Here is a 23,306-nt window from a genome sequence, read left to right on the forward strand (position 1 = left end):
GGAGTGCTGCGCACACTAGGAGCCAGGGAACAAGACAAGACTGAAGAGCTGAGTCCAAAAACGACGCCCATGCTCGGGTTTATCCAACTGGATATAAGGCGGTGCCACTGACTTAGCAGCAGAATACCACGGGGCGGGGAACAGATTCAAGCAGTGATACTTTCAGGCTTGAGAGTCCTGTGAGGCATCCAAATGGGGATGTCAAGTAGGCAGCTGGAAGGATGGACCTGCCACTCCTGAGGCTGATGTTCTTCACTTCCTCACCTAGGTTTTATGATGCAGATTCTCAAGGGCTCCATCTCCACTAGCAATGTCTGCTCATGATTCAGCGGAGGGCAGCAACAGCTGCCTGACCAACAGAGATGTAAAGATTGAATGGAATTACATAACTAACCTTAGCTCTACTGGGTGAGATTTTTAATTGCCAACTTTGGAATCTTTACTTTCTTATTTTAAATCAAATTATGAACTATGCTGTGGAGTTAGATGGGCCAAGGATTTCAGGAGAAAACATTACATTCTTGGTGGTATCAGCAGTATCCAAAAGTAAAGCCACTTAAAAGGAGCAGTACAAACTCGGAAGCAGTTGCAGACTCTATAACCAGGAATTTCAACAGAGAAAAACTCAACTGGGCTAAACCCAAATGGCTTTTTAGTCTATTTTAACCAAACCAAACCAAACCAAATGGGGCGAGGGGCATTACATAGTGTTGGTCAAGGAGATTTTAGTCAAATAGAACCATTAGTCGATGACCAGTGTTTGCTTGTCTAGTGACAAGACACCTCTGCTTCAGAATGCTTGTCAAATTATTGTACATTCCCAAGAAAAGAATCAAAACCTGTTTCAGTTTTATTTCTTGCAATTTACACACCTATAATACTTTGAAAATACTTGTTTGACTTAACTCTCCAGTCTCTTAACATTAATCCCACATATTATTTAATACATCCATGAAAATTTCACTAAAATATAAACGATCTGCCTAAAATGTTTCCCACTTGAGTGGCTATATGAACCAAAGTATACATTTATGACCACTCCTTCCAACTAAAAAGCTATCCTTTTAATTTTCCAGTGAGTTGGCACATTACTGTCAAGGTCTCAGATCTAAGAAAATCATGAGTTCTGACTGTACTCTTCAAGAATAAAAGTCTAGGGACTTCGCTGGTGGTCCAGGGGCTAAGACTCCATGCTCCCAATCCAGGGGGCCCAGGTTCGATCCCTGGTCAGGGAACTAGATCCCACATGCCGCAACTAAAGAACCTGCATGCCACAACTAAATAAATACATTTAAAAAAGAATAAAGGCCCAAGAAACCTGCTGTAAGTGTTGCAATTTCATGACTCCACTGTCTACACACTCTACCTAGTCTTGAAGACTAACTTCCTAAATTTAACTCTAGAAAAACTAACAGTATTTGAATGGGTCAAGCAATGTGGAAGCAACTTCTTCCACAGACTGCTAATAGTCCACCTGCAAACATTCAACAGTCACTGATATTCTAAAAACATATGTTACATGATACATGCTCATCAGAAAAACTTGAAAAACTGAAGAAGGTATATATTATATATAGACGCAAAGCCCTAAAGACCTATAACTTTATTTTTCTATTGTAATAATTAGTGCTACTGTTTCGAAATGGGTTTCTAAATGTTTGTTAATTAAACCTAGCATTTCTTCCAAATTAACAGGTTAGTCCAAGAGTGCCTTCAAGGAACCTTTGGACACTGATCAAATGTGCTTTCTGTTTAAAAATATGACTACTGGGGACTTCCCTGGCAGGCCAGTGGTGAAAAGTTCCTCATGTCCTCTTCCAAGGGAGGAGGTGAGGGCTCCACCCCTGGTCACAAAACAGAAAGGTTGTAACAAACTCTATGAAGACTTTAGATTTCCTAATTTCTACACCAATTTCAGTAACTACCTAAGGTCTGTTGTAGAACTACCTAAGGTCTGTCTGTACAATGGTTGTTTTTTTCTCTGGAGAAACAAAAAAGACACTTTTTTGGAAGATGATAAAAAAAAAAAAATCTGTTCTTTTTGTGACACCAGTGTACGTCACTTAGCCGCTGTGGACCTGTTTCCTCACCGATAAAATGGGCATGATAAACCCTGTTCTACCTAATGTGTGGGATCAATTGAGAGTATATGTGAAAAACACAACTTAAAATGGTGTTACAACTATTACTGCACTGCATATTCAGTATCATCAGTTTTCCTTTCCCTTTTCTTAGGATTTTATTATCTATCTATGGCAGTAGCTCTCTAGTTGCAATGAATAAGCTTCTCATTGGGTGACTTCTGTAACTGCCCAGCATGGGCTCTAGGCCGGGACCGGCGGGCAGCGGGGAGGGGGGCTTCAGTAGCTTCGGGGAGTGTGCTCAGTAGTTGTGGCCAAGGGCTTAATTGTTCCGTGTCACGTGGGATCTTCCACTATCAAGGACTGAACCTGCGTCTCCTGCACTGGCAGGCAGATTTTCTACCACTGAGCCACCTGGGAAGCCCAAACTTTCCTTTTTAATCCACTTATTTTCTTACAGGTTTACAGCAGTTACTTATTATGTAAAATATAACTCTAAAAAAACAGCATAAAAGAATCTGAACTACTCCAGCTCTTGTAATTAACAGCAATGAGTTAAAATTTTACCATAATTTAAAACAATACAAATTTTCAAATTTAATATGAAGCTCACATTTCAGCAACTTGCTCTCCACTACAGTGCATAAAGCTATAGAGTTATTACCGAGCCTCCCAAGCCATAAGTTAATGATGAACAAACCGTTATTAAACACAAATAGTTGAAATAATGCACTTCAAATTAACGGTAGTCGCAAATACTAATTCGGTTCAGGTAATGAGTATCAGCAAAACTTCACAGTGGCACAAGTTTACTGTAAATCTAGAAGACTGCAATAATAAAATACGGAGCAAAATAACCCAGAGCAACACAGAATAGATGAGTTAGTACACATTCTAAAACTGTATCTGCGATACTAGGAAGACAATAAAAAGAATCAATGCTTGTGTGTCTACTTCTAAACAAACGGTTAAAAAACAATCCACTTGCAACAAATTATTTCATATGAGATTCTCCACTCCTATGGCATTAAAATCCAATTTATATAGACCTCAAAAGTTTACGTTTCAGGAACACACGAAAGCCAGTAACAGTGAACATCAGGTGGTTTCTCTTTGTTGATTACCGATGACACAGCTTTCTTCCTGAAAGTCCACAACTAATTACAAGCAAAACTGCCCGTCTTACGGCCCGTCTCTCTCCTCACCTACACACTAACTATACTGGAGTTAAAGTCTCTCCAAGTGGAGCACTCCGTCGGGGGCGCCAGGAGACGACGGTGGGGTCTGCGGGTGCCAACTCCGCAGGCGGCGCGGAGTCAGGCTCCACAGCGAGCAGGGCGGCCCTAGGGCCTGCTCGACCCGTCCCCTCGCCCCGCACAGGGGAGAGGGCGGGGTTCAGCGCGTTTAGGGGGCAAGGCCGAGACCGTGCCTCCTGAAGGGGGGCCGGGAAAAGCCAGCGGTGGGGGTCAGGCCAAGTGTACTCCAAACGGACGGGGCAAGCGCTGAGACGCCAGGGACTGGCAGCCGGGCTTCTCGGCGCCCGTAGGAAAGGCTGGGGGCCCCTGGGGTTGGAGGTAGGCCGGAGGGGGTGTCCCTGCTACATCTCGGGCCCTCGCCTCCTTCACCTGCCACGAACACCACGAAGACTGCGCCGCTCCTCTTGGCCGACGCGATGGCGGCCGGAATGGCGCCCTGGAACCACAGCATCGCTGCCCACGGGCCGAGGCGCTCGCTCGGTGTGTTGTCGCCGCGGTCCCGGAGTTGGCCCCGCCCTCTCCGTCGCCTGGCTCCGCGGCCCCGGCAGCCCCAGTCGGTCCGCACCCCACCTCCCGCTCTGCACAGGCGCTCAAGCCCGTCAGCGGCCCACTGGACGCGCGCAAGCGCGCAGGCGAGGCGCACCCCCGCCACACGTGACGCCACACGTCGGCGTCAGCGCCGCGCCCCCGTGCCTTGTCTCGTTGGCAAGTCGGAGCGTGCGCGTGCCCGCGAGGCCTCAGGGCGCTGCAGTCCCGGAAATGGGAGAGGCGTAGGGAAGAATGACTAATCGCTAAATCGCGTCGGTGGCGCCTTCCCGGTGCATGACGGGAATTGTAGTCTTGGCTTGGCCCCTTTAATATTGTATGAAATGTTAATTATGGTTTGCCGGGTACGGCTAAGAGGGCGACCTTGAGAGCCACTTCATAGTCTATAAAGAGGAGAAATGGTGCTACTCATCGGAAGATACCCTCCCTGGCATTTTCGAGACCTTAAATAAGGAGGAAATCATCCTCGCCCCGGATGGAACTCTTGCCTAGTGCGACGATGTAATTCTCTATTATGATTAATGGCTGTTGTGTAATAGGATGGGTGTCTCTCGGTATGAAACTTAATGGGGTTTGTAGGGATTTACTACATCTATTGAACTTAATTTATCAGCTCGACCTTGAAGAAAAGAAATACAACAGTCACCTTCCGTAATACCATACAGCCTGTGTACCTGAGGGGAGTTTTTGGTTGAACGCAGACCTTGAGTAAGGTCGTTGGTTAGAGATCATTACAAACGTCAAAACACTTAGCTATGCTGTTGCCACAGCTGCTTTCAAAAGTTAAGTCAGGGCTTCCGGTGGAAGCCTCTGGGGAAGGGGCGGCAGGCGCCATGTTGGGCCCCGAAGGCGGCAAGAAGCCCCTGAAGCAAGCCAAGGAGATGGACAAGGAAGATAAGGCATTCAAGCAGAAGCAGTAGGAGAAGCAGGAGAAACTCGAGGAGCTAAAAGCAAAGGCCGTGGGAAAGGCCCTCTGGCCACCGGTGGAATTAAAATATCTGGCAAAAAGTAAGCTGTTCCTTGTGCCTGAGGCAATGATAACCCTTAGTTCCATTCCTGTTTAAACACCTGGATTCCCTACCATAGTATCTGCTGCCACCTATAGCTAGAATGAAGTGTTATCTTGGAACCTATTGTACATTTAAGAATAAACTTTTGTTAAAAAAAAAAAAAAGTTAGAAGCAGAGGATAATGATTTCTCTTCCAGCTACTTTTCATGGTAATACAAAAGTGAATAAATACTTTTGTTTACTATGATATATGACAAAGTACTATTATCAAGATATAGCACTTTATGGTTGGTTGCCATTAAAATGAAAACTGAACCAAATTTAATACTTTCATGAAATTACACAGTCTCTAATAGCTATTAGCTAAAGATTTCTGTGGTTTATTTAAAGTTGCATAGGCAAATAAATAAAGTTGCATAGGCTATTATATTGTACACCCTGCATCACTTAATTTCTCCTCCAGCAGCACAGCCATTTGACAATATTTGCAGGATTAAGGAAGGGCTACATCTGAAAATACCCCTTTCCTACAAGTATTTAACCTAAAAGTAGCTAACAGATTGAATTGTGATTTTTATTTGCTTTTTACCAATCAGGTCTCTTATGTAGTGTTCTTATAAACTGAAACATAATGCTGATTACAGACAGTTGCTATTTACAGAGGATATCATTCCTTAGGAAGAATTAAGAGTTCATTTCAACATCAACTTTAAATAGTTTCCTTAAAATTTGATCAACATATATACCCTTTCAGCAGAATTATGTCTTTAATTATTTCTACTGTTAGAATTAAATATTAGAAGAATCATTCACAGCCTCTCACTCATTCATCAAATCTTTATTGCACATCTGCTATGAACTAGGCATTATACCTGGCCGTGATAAGGAGATGAGGCAGTCAGACAAAGCTCCTGCCTTTGTGACTGCACAGCCTGAAAAGGAAGACAGGCATTGAGTAAGTGACTGTGATGATGAATACCACAAGAGGGAAATACATTCAAAAATGTAATGATGTGACCAAACATGGATGTGAAAGTCACTCAGTTGTGTCCAACTCTCTGCGGCCCCATGGACTGTATAGTCCGTGGAATTCTCCAGGCCAGAGTACAGGAGTAGATAGCCTTTCCCTTCTCCAGGGTATCTTCCCAACCCAGGATTTGAACCCAGGTCTCCCTCATTGCAGGCAGATTCTTTACCAGCTGAGCCACAAGGGAAGCCCAAACATGGATAGCAAGGTTAGAAAAGGCCTTCCTGAGGAGATGACATGTGAGGAGAAGTCTAGCTCTGTGAAGGAGAAGACTATTCCAGAGAGAGGAAACAGCAGTGTGAAAGCTCTGAAGCAAATGAGAATAGTACCCTTGAAGCACTGAAAAATGTTCAGCCTGACTAGAACATACAAAGAGACATATGGTGTGAATGAGGCTGACAGATAGAAAGGATAACTCATCCAGGGCCTTGGGCATCATGTTAAGGATTGCAGACATTTTCCTAAGAATTGTAGAAAGCTGTTCAAGAATTTTAAACAAGAGGAATTAGATAAAAGATTTGTGTCATCAATATGCAGGTATGCTGCAGTTCAAGTGGATTGCAATGGAAGTGGAATTGGTGAATGTGAAGAAACTGGTTAAGAACCCACTGTCCATGTATAAGGGAGATGGAGAAGTGGATACCTTCGAGATATTCAGAGGTAGACTCAATAGGCTTTAGCTATGGAATTTGAGGAAGGAGGAGTCAAGAAGAGATCTTGGGTTTCTGTCTTGAGAAATCATATAGAAGGTTGTGATTTATAGGAACCATTGAAGGAAGAGCAGGTAGGTGGAGAGGTGGGCGTGAAGATGTGAGTTCAATATTAGACATGTGTTGGGAGTGCTAGTGAGATAGCAAGTCGAGGTGTTAAGCAGGCATGGGATAATTGAGGCTCTGCAGGAGATTCTCACAGAGTACATAAAATGAGGGAAGACAAGAGTTATGACTGAGGTCTTGGGAATTCCCTGGCAGTCCAGTGGTTAGCACTTCACACACTCACTACCAAAGGCCTGGGTTCAATCCCTGGTCAGGGAAGTAAAATCCCACAAGCCACTCGGTACAGCAAGGGGAAAAAAAAATAAAGAAACAAAAAACAGATTGAGGGTTGTGTAGAAAAGTATAAACCGGTAACCGAGACTCAGGGTAGGCAGGGGTGTGTGTTGGGGTGGGGTGAGGGAATATGAGAGCTTGTGACACCAGAGAAGCCCAGGGTAGAGTGAGTTTTGAGAATGGAGTGAGAAGCCCTTGTATTAAAGGCTGCTGTTGGGTCAAGTTAATTAAGATTTTCAAATGTCCACTGCTTTTAGCAATGTGGAAGTGCTTATCAGCTTAGCAGGAGGTGTTTCGATGGGTTCTTCTTAGTGGAAGTCAGATGGCAATGGGTTGAAGAGTGAGGGGAGCTAGAGAAGGGGTTGTCAGTAAATGTGAAGAGAAGGAAGAAGAAAGGACATTAGCTGGACAGAGATGTGGACTGAGAAAGACAGGATTTTTTTTTTTTAAAGATTGGAGAGGCCTGTACACAATTATTAATCGAAAGGAGCTAGTCTTGGAAAGACTGAATACACAGTAAAGAGGGAGGACCCTAGGAAGATGGGAAAATGAAAGTGAAAGTGTTAGTCGGTTAGTCGTATCTGACTCTTTGTGACTCCCCAGACTGTAGCCCTGCCAGGCTCCTCTGTCCTTGGAATTCTCCAGACAAGAATACTGGAGTGGGTTTGCCATTCTCTTCTCCAGGGGATCTTCCTGATCCAGGGAAATGAACCCAGGTCTCCCGCATTACAGGAAGGCTCTTTATTGTCTGAGCTACCAGGGAAGCCCAGAAAGATGGGAGGGAATATGAAATATATGGCAAATTCTACTGATGGTAGCTCAGACGGTAAAGCGTCTGCCTACAATGCAGGAGACCCGGGTTCGACCCCTGGGTCGGGAAGATTCCCCTGGAGAAGGAAATGGCAACCCACTCCAGTATTCTTGCCTGGAAAATCCCATGGACTGAGGATCCTGGTAGGCTACAGTCCATGGGGTCGCAAAGAGTCGGACATGACTGAGCAACTTCACTTATTTACTTTACTGATAGCCCACCCAACAATCATGCTTCTGCCACACTCCCCATTGTTCTTTGCTGGCAGAATTTCCCCACTGAGAGGGGAACTGCTAGATACTTGTTTTTTCAGCCTCCCCTTGGAACCAGTTAGGACCTCATGGGAAGTAGCAGGGGCGGGGGTGGGGGGTAGTTCTAGGAGAAATTTTCCTTAAAAAAAGAGACCCATGGAAGAAAGTACAACCCTTCTTTGCTAGATATGGTTGTGTGCAAACAATGCCCGGTCTGCTGTGGCCAGAGGAATGATGCTGCCGACACTCTGAGAGTGGTAGAGTGGAATATGGAAAGCACTCAGGTCTGTGATGACTCAAGTCTTGTGAGAGAATAACTGTCCTCATAGATGAGGCTACTCTGTAAGTTGGATACTGTTGCTTGTAATAGCCCCTGGGATCATCCTAAGCCTTGGTTACCCCTGCATTCTACCAGCGTTGTTAGAGATGTAATTTACTCCCTGATGAACTTCCTGGAAGCAGATCTTCTCTCTTTCTGTGAACCCCCATAAGACAGAACCCCAGTTGCTTGAGAGATTCACACTTCACTGCTCTTTCTGACTTCTCTCCAGTCCATGCTACACAGTGCTATCATAGCCAACTTTCCCCCAAATTATTTTTAGCATTTTTGTTCAGCTTAAAAATCTTTACAGGCTCAGGAATTCCCCGGAGGTCCAGTAGTTAGTTAGGACGTCATGCTCCCCCTGCACGGGGCACCAGTTTGATCCCTAGGTCAGGGAACTAGGATCCCACAAGCTGTACAGCGTGACAAAACAAAAATGGAAAACAAATTTACTGGCTCCGTAGTACCTCTAAAAATAAAGTACAAATTCTGTAGCTCGACGTTCAAAATCCTCTACAGTTTGGCTCCAACCTTCTTGTTCAACCTCATTCTTCCCTTTCCTCACCTGAGCTCCATGGACCAACCAGAACATTGTATCCACTGTCCAGGCCGTGTTCCTGGCAATCTGTTTTTATTCATCGGTTCCTCTTGCCTGGAATTCTCTTTCTCTCAGTCAACACATATTTGAGTGCTCACATGGGACAGACTGGAGGCCAGGTGCTTGGAATAGAACTATTTGTTGACTGATTGACATATACTATTTTTGTTCTCAAAAAGCTTAAAGTCTAGCCATTGGAAGAAACATACATATAATGTGTTGATTTGGGTAGAATGTAAGAACAATGTCTAGGGTATTATCCAGAGGAAGGGAAGAACAGGGATGGTCTTTTGGAGGAAATGGCAACAGCCCTATTTTTCAAATGAACCTGAATTGCTGATGAAAAGCTACAGCTCAGTTTTATGATCAGACCCACAAAACCAGAAGTTTATTGGTGTATAAGCAGGCAAACTATGAGTTATATCTTGAGTTATATGAGTTATATCTTGTTTTCCTTCCCAACACCCCACATCATCCTGGACTCCAAGGATTTATGGGCTTCTTTGGTGCAAAAAGAGTGGGTTTTATTGCAATGAGCTCTTCTCTGAGGGATCATAGATACCAGGCCTGTTCCCGGGTCCAGAGACAGTGAGGAGGAAGGCCAGGTTTCAGTTGGCATGTCTGACCATTGGAAGAACCTCCCCCCATGACAGCTTGACCAGTGTGAATTCTCAAAGTCCGTCTTCAAGCCATCAAAGATATAGAGATGGTTCACAGTGATTCTGGGCTGAGATGGGGACCCTTCCCAGTTGGCTGACCATAAATCCTCTCACCTTCCACCTCTTAAATCTGTCAACTCTTCTCTGTGATGTATCACTACCTGCTGCTTCAGATTTGCCAACAGTTCCCATGGCCCTTCCAGCACAGGACCACTGACTTTCTTCATATCTTGATAGCATGGGATCCTGGAATGCTTTGGTCCTGCACTTGTGCTAGAGCTCATGGACTCTACTGATGTCCCAATATTATTGTGCTTGCACAAGGTTTTATAAAATTCATGTGCATTTTAGTTTGCCACAGCCCCTCCCACTCATTTACTTCCTCGCTGGCATACAGATGTCTGAGTTTGCCGGCTGTACACGTTGAGTTGGCATCAGAATGTGTGCAGGCATGCATGAGCAAACCACCTTGGCTGCTGTTTCACCAACCTGCTCAGACCAGCTTCCAGTTAAGAAACTGAAAGACAATTGGTCAGGGAAGGGGGCACAGCTGGAAGAAGAGTGTAGTTTCTCACGGCCATTTTATCTTGTGAACATTTTATTTCATATATATTTAAATTCCTGGGTTTATGGGGTTTTTTCTCCAAAAGATGAGAAGGAGCAACTCGACTTAATTTTCTATCCCCCACAATACTTTCTGTTCTTCGCAGACTGAATGAGTTATTAGTGTCATGAGGCCAAAAGTTCCCCACTACAAAGGTTTTTATTTCAAATTGCACAGATAAAAACCCATCACAAACTGAATTCTTAACTCTGGTCACTCAAGTATATTTGGATATTCATAAGAAAGTAGTAAGTTGCCAGTCCTTTATGATTACTTGGAAAAGAAACCAGCGTGTATTTCTTACTGAAGCTTGAACTGTAAAATCCCACACCATGCTTTAAAAAAAAGGATATTTGTTGTTCCATAGAAATTTTCACTTGTTTACCACTAGGGGAGGCTGTATGACTTCATGTTGCAAAGCTATTTATATATATATATTATATATATAATATGTATATTATATATATATAATATATATAATTAGCTATTTATATTAAAATAAAAAAAAACATGTAAAGGTAAAAAACAGTCTCTGTCCTTGCTTTTTCATGAGTGTAAAGGGGAAGTGTAAAAAAGTAAAATGCTTATGGAAAGCATATTCATTCATCTACAGACCAGAAATCAAATTGGCAGCATCCATTGGATCCTCGAAAAAGCAAGAGAACTCCAGAAAAACATCTACTTTGGCTTCATTGACTATGCTAAAACCTTTGTGTGGATCACAACAAACTGGAAAATTCTTAAAGAGATGGGCATACCAGACCACCTTACATTCCTCCTGAAAAACGTGTATGCAGGTCAAGAAGCATAAGTTAGAACCGGACATGGAACAATGGACTGGTTCAAAATTGGGAAAGGAGTATGTCAAGACTGTATATTATCACCCTGCTTATTTAATAACTTATATGCAGAGTATATCATGTGAAATGCTGGGCCGGATGAAGCCTAAGCTGGAATCAAGATTGCTGGGAGAGATATCAATAACTTCAGATATGAAGATGACACCACCCTTATGGCAGAAAGCCAAGAGGAACTAAAGAGCCTCTTGATGAAGGTGAAAGAGAAGAGTGAAAAATTTGGCTTACAACTTAACAGTCAAAAAATGAAGATCGTGGCATCTGGTCCCATCACTTCATAGCAAATAGATATGGAAACAGTGATAGACTTTATTTTCTTGGGCTCCCAAATCACTGCAAATGGTGACTGCAGCCACGAAATTAAAAGATGCTTTCTCCTTGGAAGAAAAGCTATGACAAACCTAGACGGCATATTAAAAAGCAGAGACATTACTTTGCTGAATGGTCCATCTTGTCAAAGCTATGGTTTTTCCAATAGTCATGTATGGATGTTAGAGTTGGACTGTAGAGAAGGCTGAGCGTCAAAGAATTGATGCTTTTGAACTGTGGTGTTGGAGAAAACTCTTGAGAGTGCCTTGGACTGTAAGGAGGTCAAACCAGTCAATCCTAAAGGAAATGAATCCTGAATATTCATTGGAAGAACTGATGCTGAAGCTGAAGCTCCAATATTTCGGCCACCTAATGGCTAGAGCTGCTGCTGCTGCTGCTCCTAAGTCACTTCAGTCGTGTCCGACTCTGCGCGACCCCATAGACGGCAGCCCACCAGGCTCCCCCGTCCCTGGGATTCTCCAGGCAAGAACATTGGAGTGGGTTGCCATTTCCTTCTCCAATGCAGGAAAGTGAAAAGTGAAAATGAAGTCGCTCAGTCATGTCCGATGGGAAAGACTGAAGGCAGGAGAAGGGGATGATAGAAGACGGGAGGGTTGGATGGCATCATGGACTCAAAGGACATGAGTTTGAACAGGCTCCGGAAGATGGTGAAGGACAGGGAAGCCTGGTGTCCATGGGGTCTCAAAGAGTTGGACACGACTAAGCGACTGAACAACAACAGACCACAAAGAGTATTATTTAGTTGCTGTAATAGGATTATGGATGCACATAAAATATAAAAAGGAAAGAAGAAATATTTGAATATGTTGTAAGCTTCACTCACAACAATTCCATTTTCAGAAGTAAAGATAGGGTGGCACTCCTCTCTGACTCTTCCTATAGATCCAGGTAAATAAGACAAATAAAAAGTGGCAGTCCACACAGACAAGACAACAGACAACCTGTTGCTAAAGGGGGAGGGTTTCTGGTTAGCAGATGCCAAATATTATATATAGAACAAACAAAGTCCTACTGTATACCACAGAGAAGTATATTTGGTATCTTGTGATAAACCATAATGGAAAATAATGTATATATATGGATAACTGAATCGTTTTGCTGTAGAGCAGAAATTAACACATTTTAAATCATCTGCTGCTGCTGCTGAGTCGCTTCAGTCGTGTCCGACTCTGTGCGACCCCACAGACGGCAGCCCACCAGGCTCCCCCGTCCCTGGGATTCTCCAGGCAAGAGTACTGGATGGGGTGCCATTGCCTTCTCCAATGGATGCATGCATGCTAAGTCCCTTCAGTCATGTCTGCGCGACCCCATGGACAGCAGCCCACCAGGCTCCCCCGTCCACGGGACTCTCCAGGCAAGAACACTGGAGTGGGTTTCCATTGCCTTCTCCAATGGATGCATGCATGCTAAGTCCCTTCAGTCATGTCTGCGCGACCCCATGGACAGCAGCCCACCAGGCTCCCCCGTCCACGGGACTCTCCAGGCAAGAACACTGGAGTGGGTTTCCATTGCCTTCTCCAATGGATGCATGCATGCTAAGTCCCTTCAGTCATGTCTGCGCGACCCCATGGACAGCAGCCCACCAGGCTCCCCCGTCCACGGGACTCTCCAGGCAAGAACACTGGAGTGGGTTTCCATTGCCTTCTCCAATGGATGCATGCATGCTAAGTCCCTTCAGTCATGTCTGCGCGACCCCATGGACAGCAGCCCACCAGGCTCCCCCGTCCACGGGACTCTCCAGGCAAGAACACTGGAGTGGGTTTCCATTGCCTTCTCCAATGGATGCATGCATGCTAAGTCCCTTCAGTCATGTCTGCGCGACCCCATGGACAGCAGCCCACCAGGCTCCCCCGTCCACGGGACTCTCCAGGCAAGAACACTGGAGTGGGTTTCCATTGCCTTCTCCAATGGATGCATGCATGCTAAGTCCCTTCAGTCATGTCTGCGCGACCCCATGGACAGCAGCCCACCAGGCTCCCCCGTCCACGGGACTCTCCAGGCAAGAACACTGGAGTGGGTTTCCATTTCCTTCTCCTTAGATCATCTACAGTTAACTAAAAAAAAGACTTTTTTTAATGGCAGTCATTACATTGACAAGGCTTAAGGCAGTAACTGAAGTGGTTAATCCCATGAACTCGGGAGTCAGCTGTTTGATTGAGGTATACAGCCAGCAGTCACTAGCTCTGTGACCTTGGGCAGATTTCCTCACCTCTCTCTCAAATAACCTTTCCTCAGTTACCTCACTGCAAACTGAGGTAATAATAGAACTTACTACTTAGGGCTATTGTGATGATTAAATAAGAACCCTTATAAGTGCTTAGCAAGTAGTTGGCACATAGTGATTAACTGCTTTACAAATGTTAGCTATTATTTCTGCCTGCCTTCCAAAACCATACTTGAGGAAAATATATACACATGCCTTTCAGGATTCAAGGCTTTTGACTTGTCGGCTCATTTCTTCATTTAATCATAAAACAAATATTTACTGAGAAGGGCACTGGTGGCGGCCGGGGATGTATTAGTAACAGAGCCATAGATGTTTTTCCTGCCCCGATTACATATTGATGGATAGAAAACATTAAGAAACTAATTGGCCAATTACACAATTACTACTGTGATTAATGCTTCAAAGAGAAAGCACAGGATATTATTCAAGCTATTACTGGCAGAAGTGACTTAGTCTGGAGGACAGAATTAAGCAGCTCTGGAGGAAGAGCAGGCTATCTGAAGGAAGAAATATTTGAGGTGGGATGTGAACTGTGAGTACAAGTAAACAGAAGGTGGAGGGTAGGGTGGGAAGAATAAATGTTCCAGGCAGAAGGGAAATTACATGTGGGACAAAAACAATCCACAAGTTATTTATGGATAACTTGTACAACTTACAAATTTCAGTTATTTCAGGGTTATTTCTCATTGACTTCATGATGAATGTTAGTCAGAGGTAAAAGGGGGTGGCTATGTAAGGGGCTTTGCTCCATCCACTCTTTCAAGAACTCCTGAATTCTCTCATCAGTGGCTCTCCCTTTCCCTGGCATCCCAGAGATCTTTATGGCACCCTCTATATTATTTAACTTATATGCAGAGTACATCATGAGAAACGGTGGGCTGGAAGATGCACAAGCTGGAATCAAGATTGCCGGGAGAAATATCAATAACCTCAGATATGCAGATGACACCACCCTTATGGCAGAAAGTGAAGAGGATCTAAAAAGCCTCTTGATGAAAGTGAAAGAGGAGAGTGAAAAAGTTGGCTTAAAGTTCAACATTCAGAAAACTAAGATCAGGGCATCTGGTCCCATCACTACATGGGAAATAGACGGGGAAACAGTGGAAGCAGTGTCAGACTATTTCTTGGGGCTCCAAAATCACTGCAGGTGGTGATTGCAGCCATGAAATTAAAAGACGCTTACTCCTTGGAAGGAAAGTTATGACCAACCTAGATAGCATATGAAAAAGCAGAGATATTACTTTGCCAACAAAGGTCCATCTGGTCAAGGCTATGGTTTTTCTAGTGGTCATGTATGGATGTGAGAGTTGGACTGTGAAGAAAGCTGAGCGCCAAAAAATTGATGCTTTTGAACTGTGGTGTTGGAGAAGACTCTTGAGAGTCCCTTGGACTGCAAGGAGATCCAACCAGTCCATCCTAAAGGAGATCAGTCCTGGGTGTTCATTGGAAGGACTAATGCTGAAGCTGAAACTCCAGTACTTTGGCCACCTCATGTGAAGAGTTGACTCATTGGAAAAGACCCTGATGCTGGGAGGGATTGGGGGCAGGAGGAGAAGAGGATGACAGAAGATGAGATGGCTGGATGGCATCACCGACTCGATGGACATGAGTCTGAGTAAACTCCGGTAGTTGGTGATGGACAGGGAGGCCTGGCGTGCTGCGATTCATGGGGTCGCAATGAGTCGGACACGACTGAGCGACTGAACTGACTGAACTCATATGCAGCCAACATGCAAATTTTATAAAGTTTATAGATCACCTGAAAATCAGGTTAAAAATGTAGACTCTGGGGCTTCCCAGGTGACTCAGTGGTAAAGAATCTGCCTGCCAATGTAGGAGGAGTCACAGTTTCAATCCCTGGTTAGGGAGGATTCTACATGTCACAGAGAAGCTAAGTCTGCATGCTGTAACTACTGAGCCTGTGCTCTGATCCCAGGAATTGCAACTGCTGAGTCAACATGCTGCAAGAAGACCACATGCCCCTATAGCCCAGGCTCTGCACCAAGAGAAGCCGCGTAATGAGAAACCCGTGTGTTGCAGGTGGAGAGCGGCCCTCACTCACCATGGCTGGAGAAGAGCCCAGTGCAGCAATGAAGACCCAGCACGGTCAAAAATAAAGAAAGAAGTGAAATTTTATTAAAAACAAAGCCATGTAGATTCTGATTCAAGTCAGCCTGGGATGGGATATGAGATTCTGCATTTTTTTAAGCTTAGCTTTTAAAAACACTACGTGTTTATTTAGGCTGTGCCCCATCTCAGCTGGGGCACATAGGATCCTTGGTTGCCATATGCAGGATCTACTTCCCAGACCAGGGATCGAACCCAGGGCCCCTGCACTGGGAGTGTGGAGTCCTAGCCACTGGACCTCTAGGGAAGTCCTGAGGGCCTGCATTTGTATCAAGCTTTCTGGTGATACTGGTAATTGATAATCTAGCCCCCGCTCTGATTAGCCAGAGCAGGAAGAATCTCTTAGATGGTATTAGACAACATATATATTAGAATATATATGTTGTCTAATACATATATATATATATATATAGAAGGTATTAGACAATCTAGACAGCATATTAAAAAGCAAAGAAATTACTTTGCTAACAAAGGTCCATCTAGTCAAAGCTATGGTTTTTCCCATGGTCATGTATGGATGTGAGAGTTGGACCATAAAGAAAGCTGAACACCAAAGAACTGATGCCTTTGAACTGTGGTGTTGGAGAAGACTCTTGAGAGTCCCTTGGACTGCAAGGAGATCCAACCAGTCCATCCTAAAGGAGATCAGTCCTGAATATTCATTGGAAGGACTGATGCTGAAGGTGAAACTCCAATACTTTGGTCACCTGATGTGAAGAACTAACTTCTTGGAAAAGACCCTGATGCTGGGAAAGATTGAAGGCAGGGGCAAAAGGGGACGACAGAGAATGAGATGGTTGGATGGCATCACTGACGTGATGGACATGAGTTTGAGCAAGCTCCGGGAGTTTGTGATGGACATGGAAGCCTGGCGTGCTGCAGTCCATGGGGTGGCAAAGAGTCAGATAAGACTGAACGACTGAACTGAACTGAAGAGGTCAAGCACAGAAGGGCATGCATCATTTCTACTTAAATTTCATTGGCCAAAACTCAAGAATCACGGTGCATCTAGGTGCAGGGGGCTGGAAAACCTAGTCTGGCACATGCCAGCAAAAAAGACATCCACCTCCTGCCACAGTTTGCTGAAAAACTAACCACAAATGGGGAGAATCCCAGTATGTAGCAGAAGATCATTACTTTACAGAACCCAGAGACAAGAGAGTATAGCATGTTTGAGGAACTTAGGGAAGTCCATTGTGAATGGAACCTAGAAACAGAGAGGGCCAGAGCCAGGTAAGTCTAGAGATATAGATAGGCAAGGGTCAGAGCATCCAAGACGTGGGAGGTGATTAAAGATTTTGGAGAGTGAAAAGTCATGTGGCTATTGAACACTTGAAATGTGGCTAGTACAACTGAGGAACTGAATTTCTATTTTATTTAATTTTAATTAATTTATTCAATAATTTAATTAAATTTACTATCTGCATGTGGCGTGTAGTTACAATTCTGGATAGCACAGCTCCAGGAATTGGGATCAGATGTTTACATGAGAAGATAACCAACAATACTTGATAGTATATAATCAAAACCAAGTAAGTCACACTATGTTATATTGCAGGATAGAAGAGCCCATGGATGAAGACAGTCTATCCTGATGATATTGCAGAGTCCCTGGATCCAGCCATACCTGAGCCAATAAATTCCCTTGGTTACTTCAACTACCTTGAGTTGGGTTTTTTATAAATTTAAGTGCTATAAACAGAACAGTGTCTACATACAAGTGTTCAATAAGCATCAGATGTTATTTTTATCTCAGTGGACTTGAGTAACCACATAAGTCTTTATGGGTGAAGCATGCATAGGATTCAAGGAAACAGAAATCCCAAATGGTATGTCCTAGTAGGTAGAAGATAACAGTGGTGAAGACTGCAGAATCCACAATAGCCAGTTTAAACAGAAAAGTAATTAATGCTTAATGCAAGGTTATCTGCTTACAAACCCTCAGGAGGATGAGACTGAGCAGCTTTGAAATCTCCTGGGATTGCACACAGAAACAAGCCCAGTACAACAAGGAATTCTATGTACAGCCTGACTCCTCCCCTGTTCTCTTCCTGATTAGATTTTTCTGGATGTGAATGTGGCTGGTGGAGCCCCAGAGCCCATGTCCAGAACACAGCCATGTTGGGGTGCAGCTTTTCTGAGCAAAAGTGAAGCTGAGAATTGAGTCATCCTAGCTGCTATTTTGGGGTAGAAAGATTTGTATATGAGATTTTCCCAAATACAGGAAGGGTATTTGAAAGGTTTAAATTTGACAGATGACCACAAAAATGAAATGTTGGATAATCTAGACAGCAACCAAGGAGGAATAACTCAAGGGCATTTGTATTGATGTGACATTGGAAGAGCCAAAATATGAGTGTTTTTTGTTGGCTTTTGTAGACCAGCCCCTACCTTACCTCAACTATTAAGGAATTCAGTGCCAAGACAGCCAGAGACATGAATTATGCTTCTCCTTCAGCTCCCTCCCATCCCCAGACATCACATAGTGGGAGATCTCCAGACACAGAGAAATAGCCAGGGTTCTCCTGAGCCTCTTAAACAGTTGAAAAATATTTGTTGACAATTAATGGGTGCTTTGAAATAAAGGTACAAGCAAACGTAAGGTCTTTGATCTCATGGAATTCATATTCTAGTTGTAGAAACAAAACAAACAAAAGATCTGATAGGGATGATATGCAGAAAATTGAGATAAAGTGATTGTGTTTGGGTGGTGACATTAAACTGGGTGGCTCATAAAGACCTCTCTGCTGAAATGACATTTTTATGAAAGATAAAGGAGTTGGTCAGGAGCAAAAGATTCCAGGTAGAGGGGAAGAACAGATCAGATGTATGCTAGACTGAGTTTTGTAAACCAGGATTGAGGGTCATTGAGGGATTTGGGGCAGGAGAAAATGACATAAGCTGGTTACCTTTTACGTCATTCTGCCTCTGTGCAGATGTGGGAACAAGAGTGGAGGCTGGGAGACCAGTTTGTTGTTCAGTCACTAAGTCATGTCTGACTCTTTGTGACCCCCATGGACTGCAGCACACCAGGCTTCCCTGTCCTTCGCTGTCTCCTGGATTTTGCTCATACTCATGTCTATGGAGTCAGTGATGCCATCCATCCCTACTATCCATCTCATCCTCTGTCATCGCCTTCTCCTGCTGCCCTCAATCTTTCCCAGCATCAGGGTCTTTTCCAATGAGTCAGCTCTTCGTATCAGGTGGCCAAAGTATTGGAACTTCAACTTCAGCATCAGTCTTTTCAATGAGTATTCAGGGTTGATTTCCTTTAGGATTGACTGATTTTTCTCCTTGCTGTCTAAGGGACTCTCAAGTCTTAGGAAGGCCATTTCCATTCAATATAGGAAGATGACAGCTTGGACCAGGGCGGTAGTGATGAAGACAAGTCCTAGTATCCTGAGAGAAACTTCAGGATGTGGTTTGGAGGCAGAGTCAGTGGGGACTTTTACTGGGTATTTGTGCTTGCGGTAAATTATCTCCAAAAATGAGTGTAACCATTCTCTTCCATTCTACATGGCTTTTTGCTGCTTCTCTCATCAGAGGTAGGGTTATTGCCTCTGCTGTGAGTGGACCCTATGATTTTTTCTTTTTAGCCAACAGAATGCAAGAGAAATGACATCTGGGACTTCAATATTGTTATCCCTGAATTGGGTTTGCCTCTTGGTGGGTATCCAGCCAAAAGACACAACCAAGCCAAAGATCAGGAGAGGGAAGGTTTTATTTATTACTTGCAGCAAGTAAGGAAAACATCAGGGATCTTTCCCAAAGCAGTGTCTCCCCAAACAGCACACTGGGGAAGTTTTAAGCTAAGGATACATGCATTTTCATGAAAGGGCTTGAGCAGAAAATTCAGCTTAGACCTTGCGCAGAGGTTTACTGAGTCCAAGCTTTAGTTGACCAAAGTCATAAGGGTTAGGAAAGGTCAACATCATCATCCTTTAGGTTCCGGTTGGTCTGGTGACTGAATGCTGGAGGGGGTTTGAAATTCTCTACAACAGTTCACAAAGTGCTTTGAGCTAATCTTGACCATTGAAACAGAACTGTGTCTTTACAATGGATTCCTTTGCTATTGTTACTCTTCTTGTCTGATAACAAGCTTGTTCTATTGTTTCCTTAAGGTCATTATTACTGAGACCTGTTTAACAGCAAGCACTGTGACCAGGCTTAGATAAAAAATAGCTTCTCTGGTGTCAAAAATGCATCTAATACTTTCAAATTGTGTTGCTGGAGAAGACTCTTGAGAGTCCCTTGGGCTGCAAGATCAAACCAGTCAATCCTAAAGGAAATCAATCCTGAATATTCATTGGAAGGCCTGATGCTAAAGCTCCAGTACTTTGGCCACCAGATGCGAAGACACACATTGGAAAAGACCCTGATGCTGGGAAAGACTGAAGGCAGGAGGAGAAGGGGATGACAGAGGACAGGATGGTTGGATGGCATTACTGACTCAATGGACATGAATTTGAGCAAACTCCGGGAGATGGTGAAGGACAGGAAAAGCCTGGCATGCTGCAGTCCATGGGGTCACCAAGAGTCGGATATAACTTAGCAACTGAACAACAGTCCTGAGTTCACTTTGGAACTTCCAGCCCAGCTCAGCTGAGTGCAGCTGATATCAGATGAAGAGCCAAGCTGTCCTCTTTAAGCCTTGCCCAAATTTCTGACCCACAGGATTAGTGCTGCAAACCACTAAATGTGGGTGGTCTGTTAAGCAGCAAGAAAGAACTGAAAATGTGCTGTTTTCTTTTTTTTGGTAGGGGTTAAGGTAGCTAATGATTTGTCTATTTCAATGATTCTCTCTCCCCCTGCAAAGAACCAACATCTTCAGTTTTCTGATTAGAAGTTCCTACAGTCTCTTCCTTACGCTCCTCCAATATTCTCATGTTGGTGAAATAAAATCCAGAGTGGAGACACGAAAAGGGGAAAACTGACGAACAAATACCCAAAACACAACCTGAGCACATGTGGCCATGGTTACAGCACCTCTATCTATCTGTTTCTTGGGCTGGTGAGGGCTACCAGCTGAATGGATGCAAGTCTCTGGTTCTTTTTTAGCATCAGCTCATAAAGGCGTGAAGATTTCCAAGCAACACGCGCCCAGTTTTGAATCCTGCCACCATCATGCGTGCACACTGGTCACCAGGAGGCTGGAATTAGTGCTCTCCATCTCTGAAGACAACACACAATACACTGTTGTTTAATCACTCAGTTGTGTCCAACAACATGTACCAGGTCTCATTACATGCAGTGCAGGCAGGAGACTGGGTCAGTGGGGAGGGACCTGGCCACCTTCACACAGGAACTTGGCTGCCCTCTGGCCTTAACACTCACATTTTTTCAGTTGTTGACACATGGAGCATATAACTCTTCTGGCTTCCCGCGGTAGCTGAGGATGTGCTGGGTTGCCTCTTCCCAAGCTATTTTGGCACTGTGGGCTCTACTGAGACCTGTAGGTTTCCACACTATTTACAGGCCATGGGTCCCTCCCTGGTGGGATCAAAAAACCCCATTTCTTAGTGTGGGGGAGGGTTCAGATACCTACTTTGTTAGCTCAGGTGACAAGCTAATTCTTTTAAATTACTGTTGGCAAACACACTTTGTACTCCAGATTCACAAGCACATCTATTCACATTCTTTGTGGACCAAGGGCTTAAAAACCTGTAAGCCTTTACTCTCAGCTTCCTAATACATAAGGCAGCAGAAGTGCCCACAAAGTTATCAGATGCCCTCCATCATTCCCAAAGGGGCTGATGGAGCTGCTAATATTGATACAGATACAAATACAAATAACTCATCTTATTGGTAAAAGTACTGTCTGCCCCTAAATAGTCAGTGCTCTGGGAAAACCCACAGCCAGGACTGTGGTGCACGGAAGCTGTTCTTAGGAAGGTTTAAAGTTTGGACCAAATCACATCTTTAAATGCCTCCTTTGAGTGCTTCCTCCTCCCAACATTTTTCTGCAGATCAAATTAGATTCTAGATCAAAAAGAACAGGAGAATATAGTTGAGGGAATGCATGTGTATTTTTGTAATGTGTATCTGGGGGGTGGCAATTTGGATATATGTATTTTTAAAAGCACAGGCAGGATTTTATATATCTAAGTATACTTCAAAAATTCTAAAGAAGCAAGTATTAAGCTTGTGAAAGGAATTCAGTATCTTTGGACACAATTGAGAACGATTATGAAAAATTATGTGCTGTTTGCCCTTATATTAGAAACAGTGTTCATTTAGTTGACTCTCATCAACAGGTCACTTAAAATATGTTCACATTAAAGTTTCAAGGCCAATTTTAAAGCTAATCATTACAGTTGTTTTTTAATGGCAGGCTCCTTGGTTTTAGGGACCTGTGATTGTCTGGGGACAGGGGTGGGGAGATGGTGGTGGTGAAGGCTCAGAGCTGACTTTACAATAGCTTCAGCTCTGCCTTCCTCTGGGCAGTCTTCAACTCCTACAGGGTAAACCAAGTGTCTAGAGCAAAACTTTAGGTTTAATGTACAGCACGGTGACCTCAGTCATTAATACTGTTTTGTATATTTAAAAGTTGCTAAACAGATCTTAGAAGTTCTTGTCACAAGAAAAAAAATAACTATGTGATGAATGTTAACTAGACTTATTGCGATCAACATCTTTCAATATCAGATTGTTATGTCATATGTCTGAAATGAATACATGTCAATTATATCACAATTAAAATAACCCCTTACTTTACCAGGATTTCTACAGCAAAACTTAAAGAGAATATTCAGAGAACTGAAATAAATCATAGGATTGTAGTTTTGTCTCCACCCCCATGATTAAATAATTCCTGCTTCAATGTTGGCCCTCTCTACAATCAAAAATTTAAAAATTCAACAGTCCTTGGAAGTGAGTGATTTTCACAGTGCTCCTTCCTACTTCTTTCTCTGTGTCTGGCTCCTTAATCTCACTTGGTTTAGAGGCAGCTCCCACTTCTGCTTTCAGGAGCACAATATCCATAATCACAACACACCAGCTTGTGTGTGTGCAAGGGCGGGCGGTGGGTTTGGGTTTCCCTGGGACAAAGTAGGGCTTTGCAGATGCTCTAGAGGGAGAGAACATCTGCGCCAGAGCCTGGTAACACCTATTGCTCTTGAGTTGCAAAAAATAAACCCCTAGTCTGGGCTGGAAGCCAGCCAGGCTTCAGGCAAGCTGCAGATGGCAGAATCCCCTTCCCCTCGCCCCCATTTTTGGTTTCCTACCAGTTTGATTCTGCTGGGCTGACAAGTGGGGAAAGCTTTCCATAAAGAACTTGAGCTAAACTGGACAACTGGGTGCTCAAAACATCATCTAAAACCACAAATTCTTTACCTAAATGATCATAATGTTCTATTTTCAGCTGTCTCACTATACATTCATTCATACTCACAATTGTCTACAACTGACTGAGGACAAAATGACATGAGTTATACCCACAAGAAACACTCCCACAGAGAAACTGATGCTTTAGAGTATTTGTAAAGCGAGGGGATTTAATGTCTTTCATCTTCCCTGAGTCTGAAATTGAAATCTTCAAGATAGGTTAAGTCT

At 43.7% G+C, this 23,306-nt stretch overlaps 1 protein-coding gene across 1 annotated transcript in view; it reads right to left on the minus strand.

Moving 5' to 3' along the window:
- UBXN4 (UBX domain protein 4) overlaps positions 1 to 3,945 on the minus strand; it is a 30,677-nt gene extending 26,732 nt beyond the window's left edge. Inside the window, exon 1 of the mRNA XM_020879229.2 lies at positions 3,707 to 3,945. Within this exon, the coding sequence (XP_020734888.1) occupies positions 3,707 to 3,788 (82 nt within the window). The 5' untranslated portion in view covers positions 3,789 to 3,945. The remainder of the gene's footprint in view (positions 1 to 3,706) is intronic.
- Positions 3,946 to 23,306: the final 19,361 nt, after the last annotated feature.

Source organism: Odocoileus virginianus, chromosome 13 (genome assembly GCF_023699985.2).
Source record: "Odocoileus virginianus isolate 20LAN1187 ecotype Illinois chromosome 13, Ovbor_1.2, whole genome shotgun sequence".
Taxonomy (NCBI): Eukaryota; Metazoa; Chordata; class Mammalia; order Artiodactyla; family Cervidae; genus Odocoileus; species Odocoileus virginianus.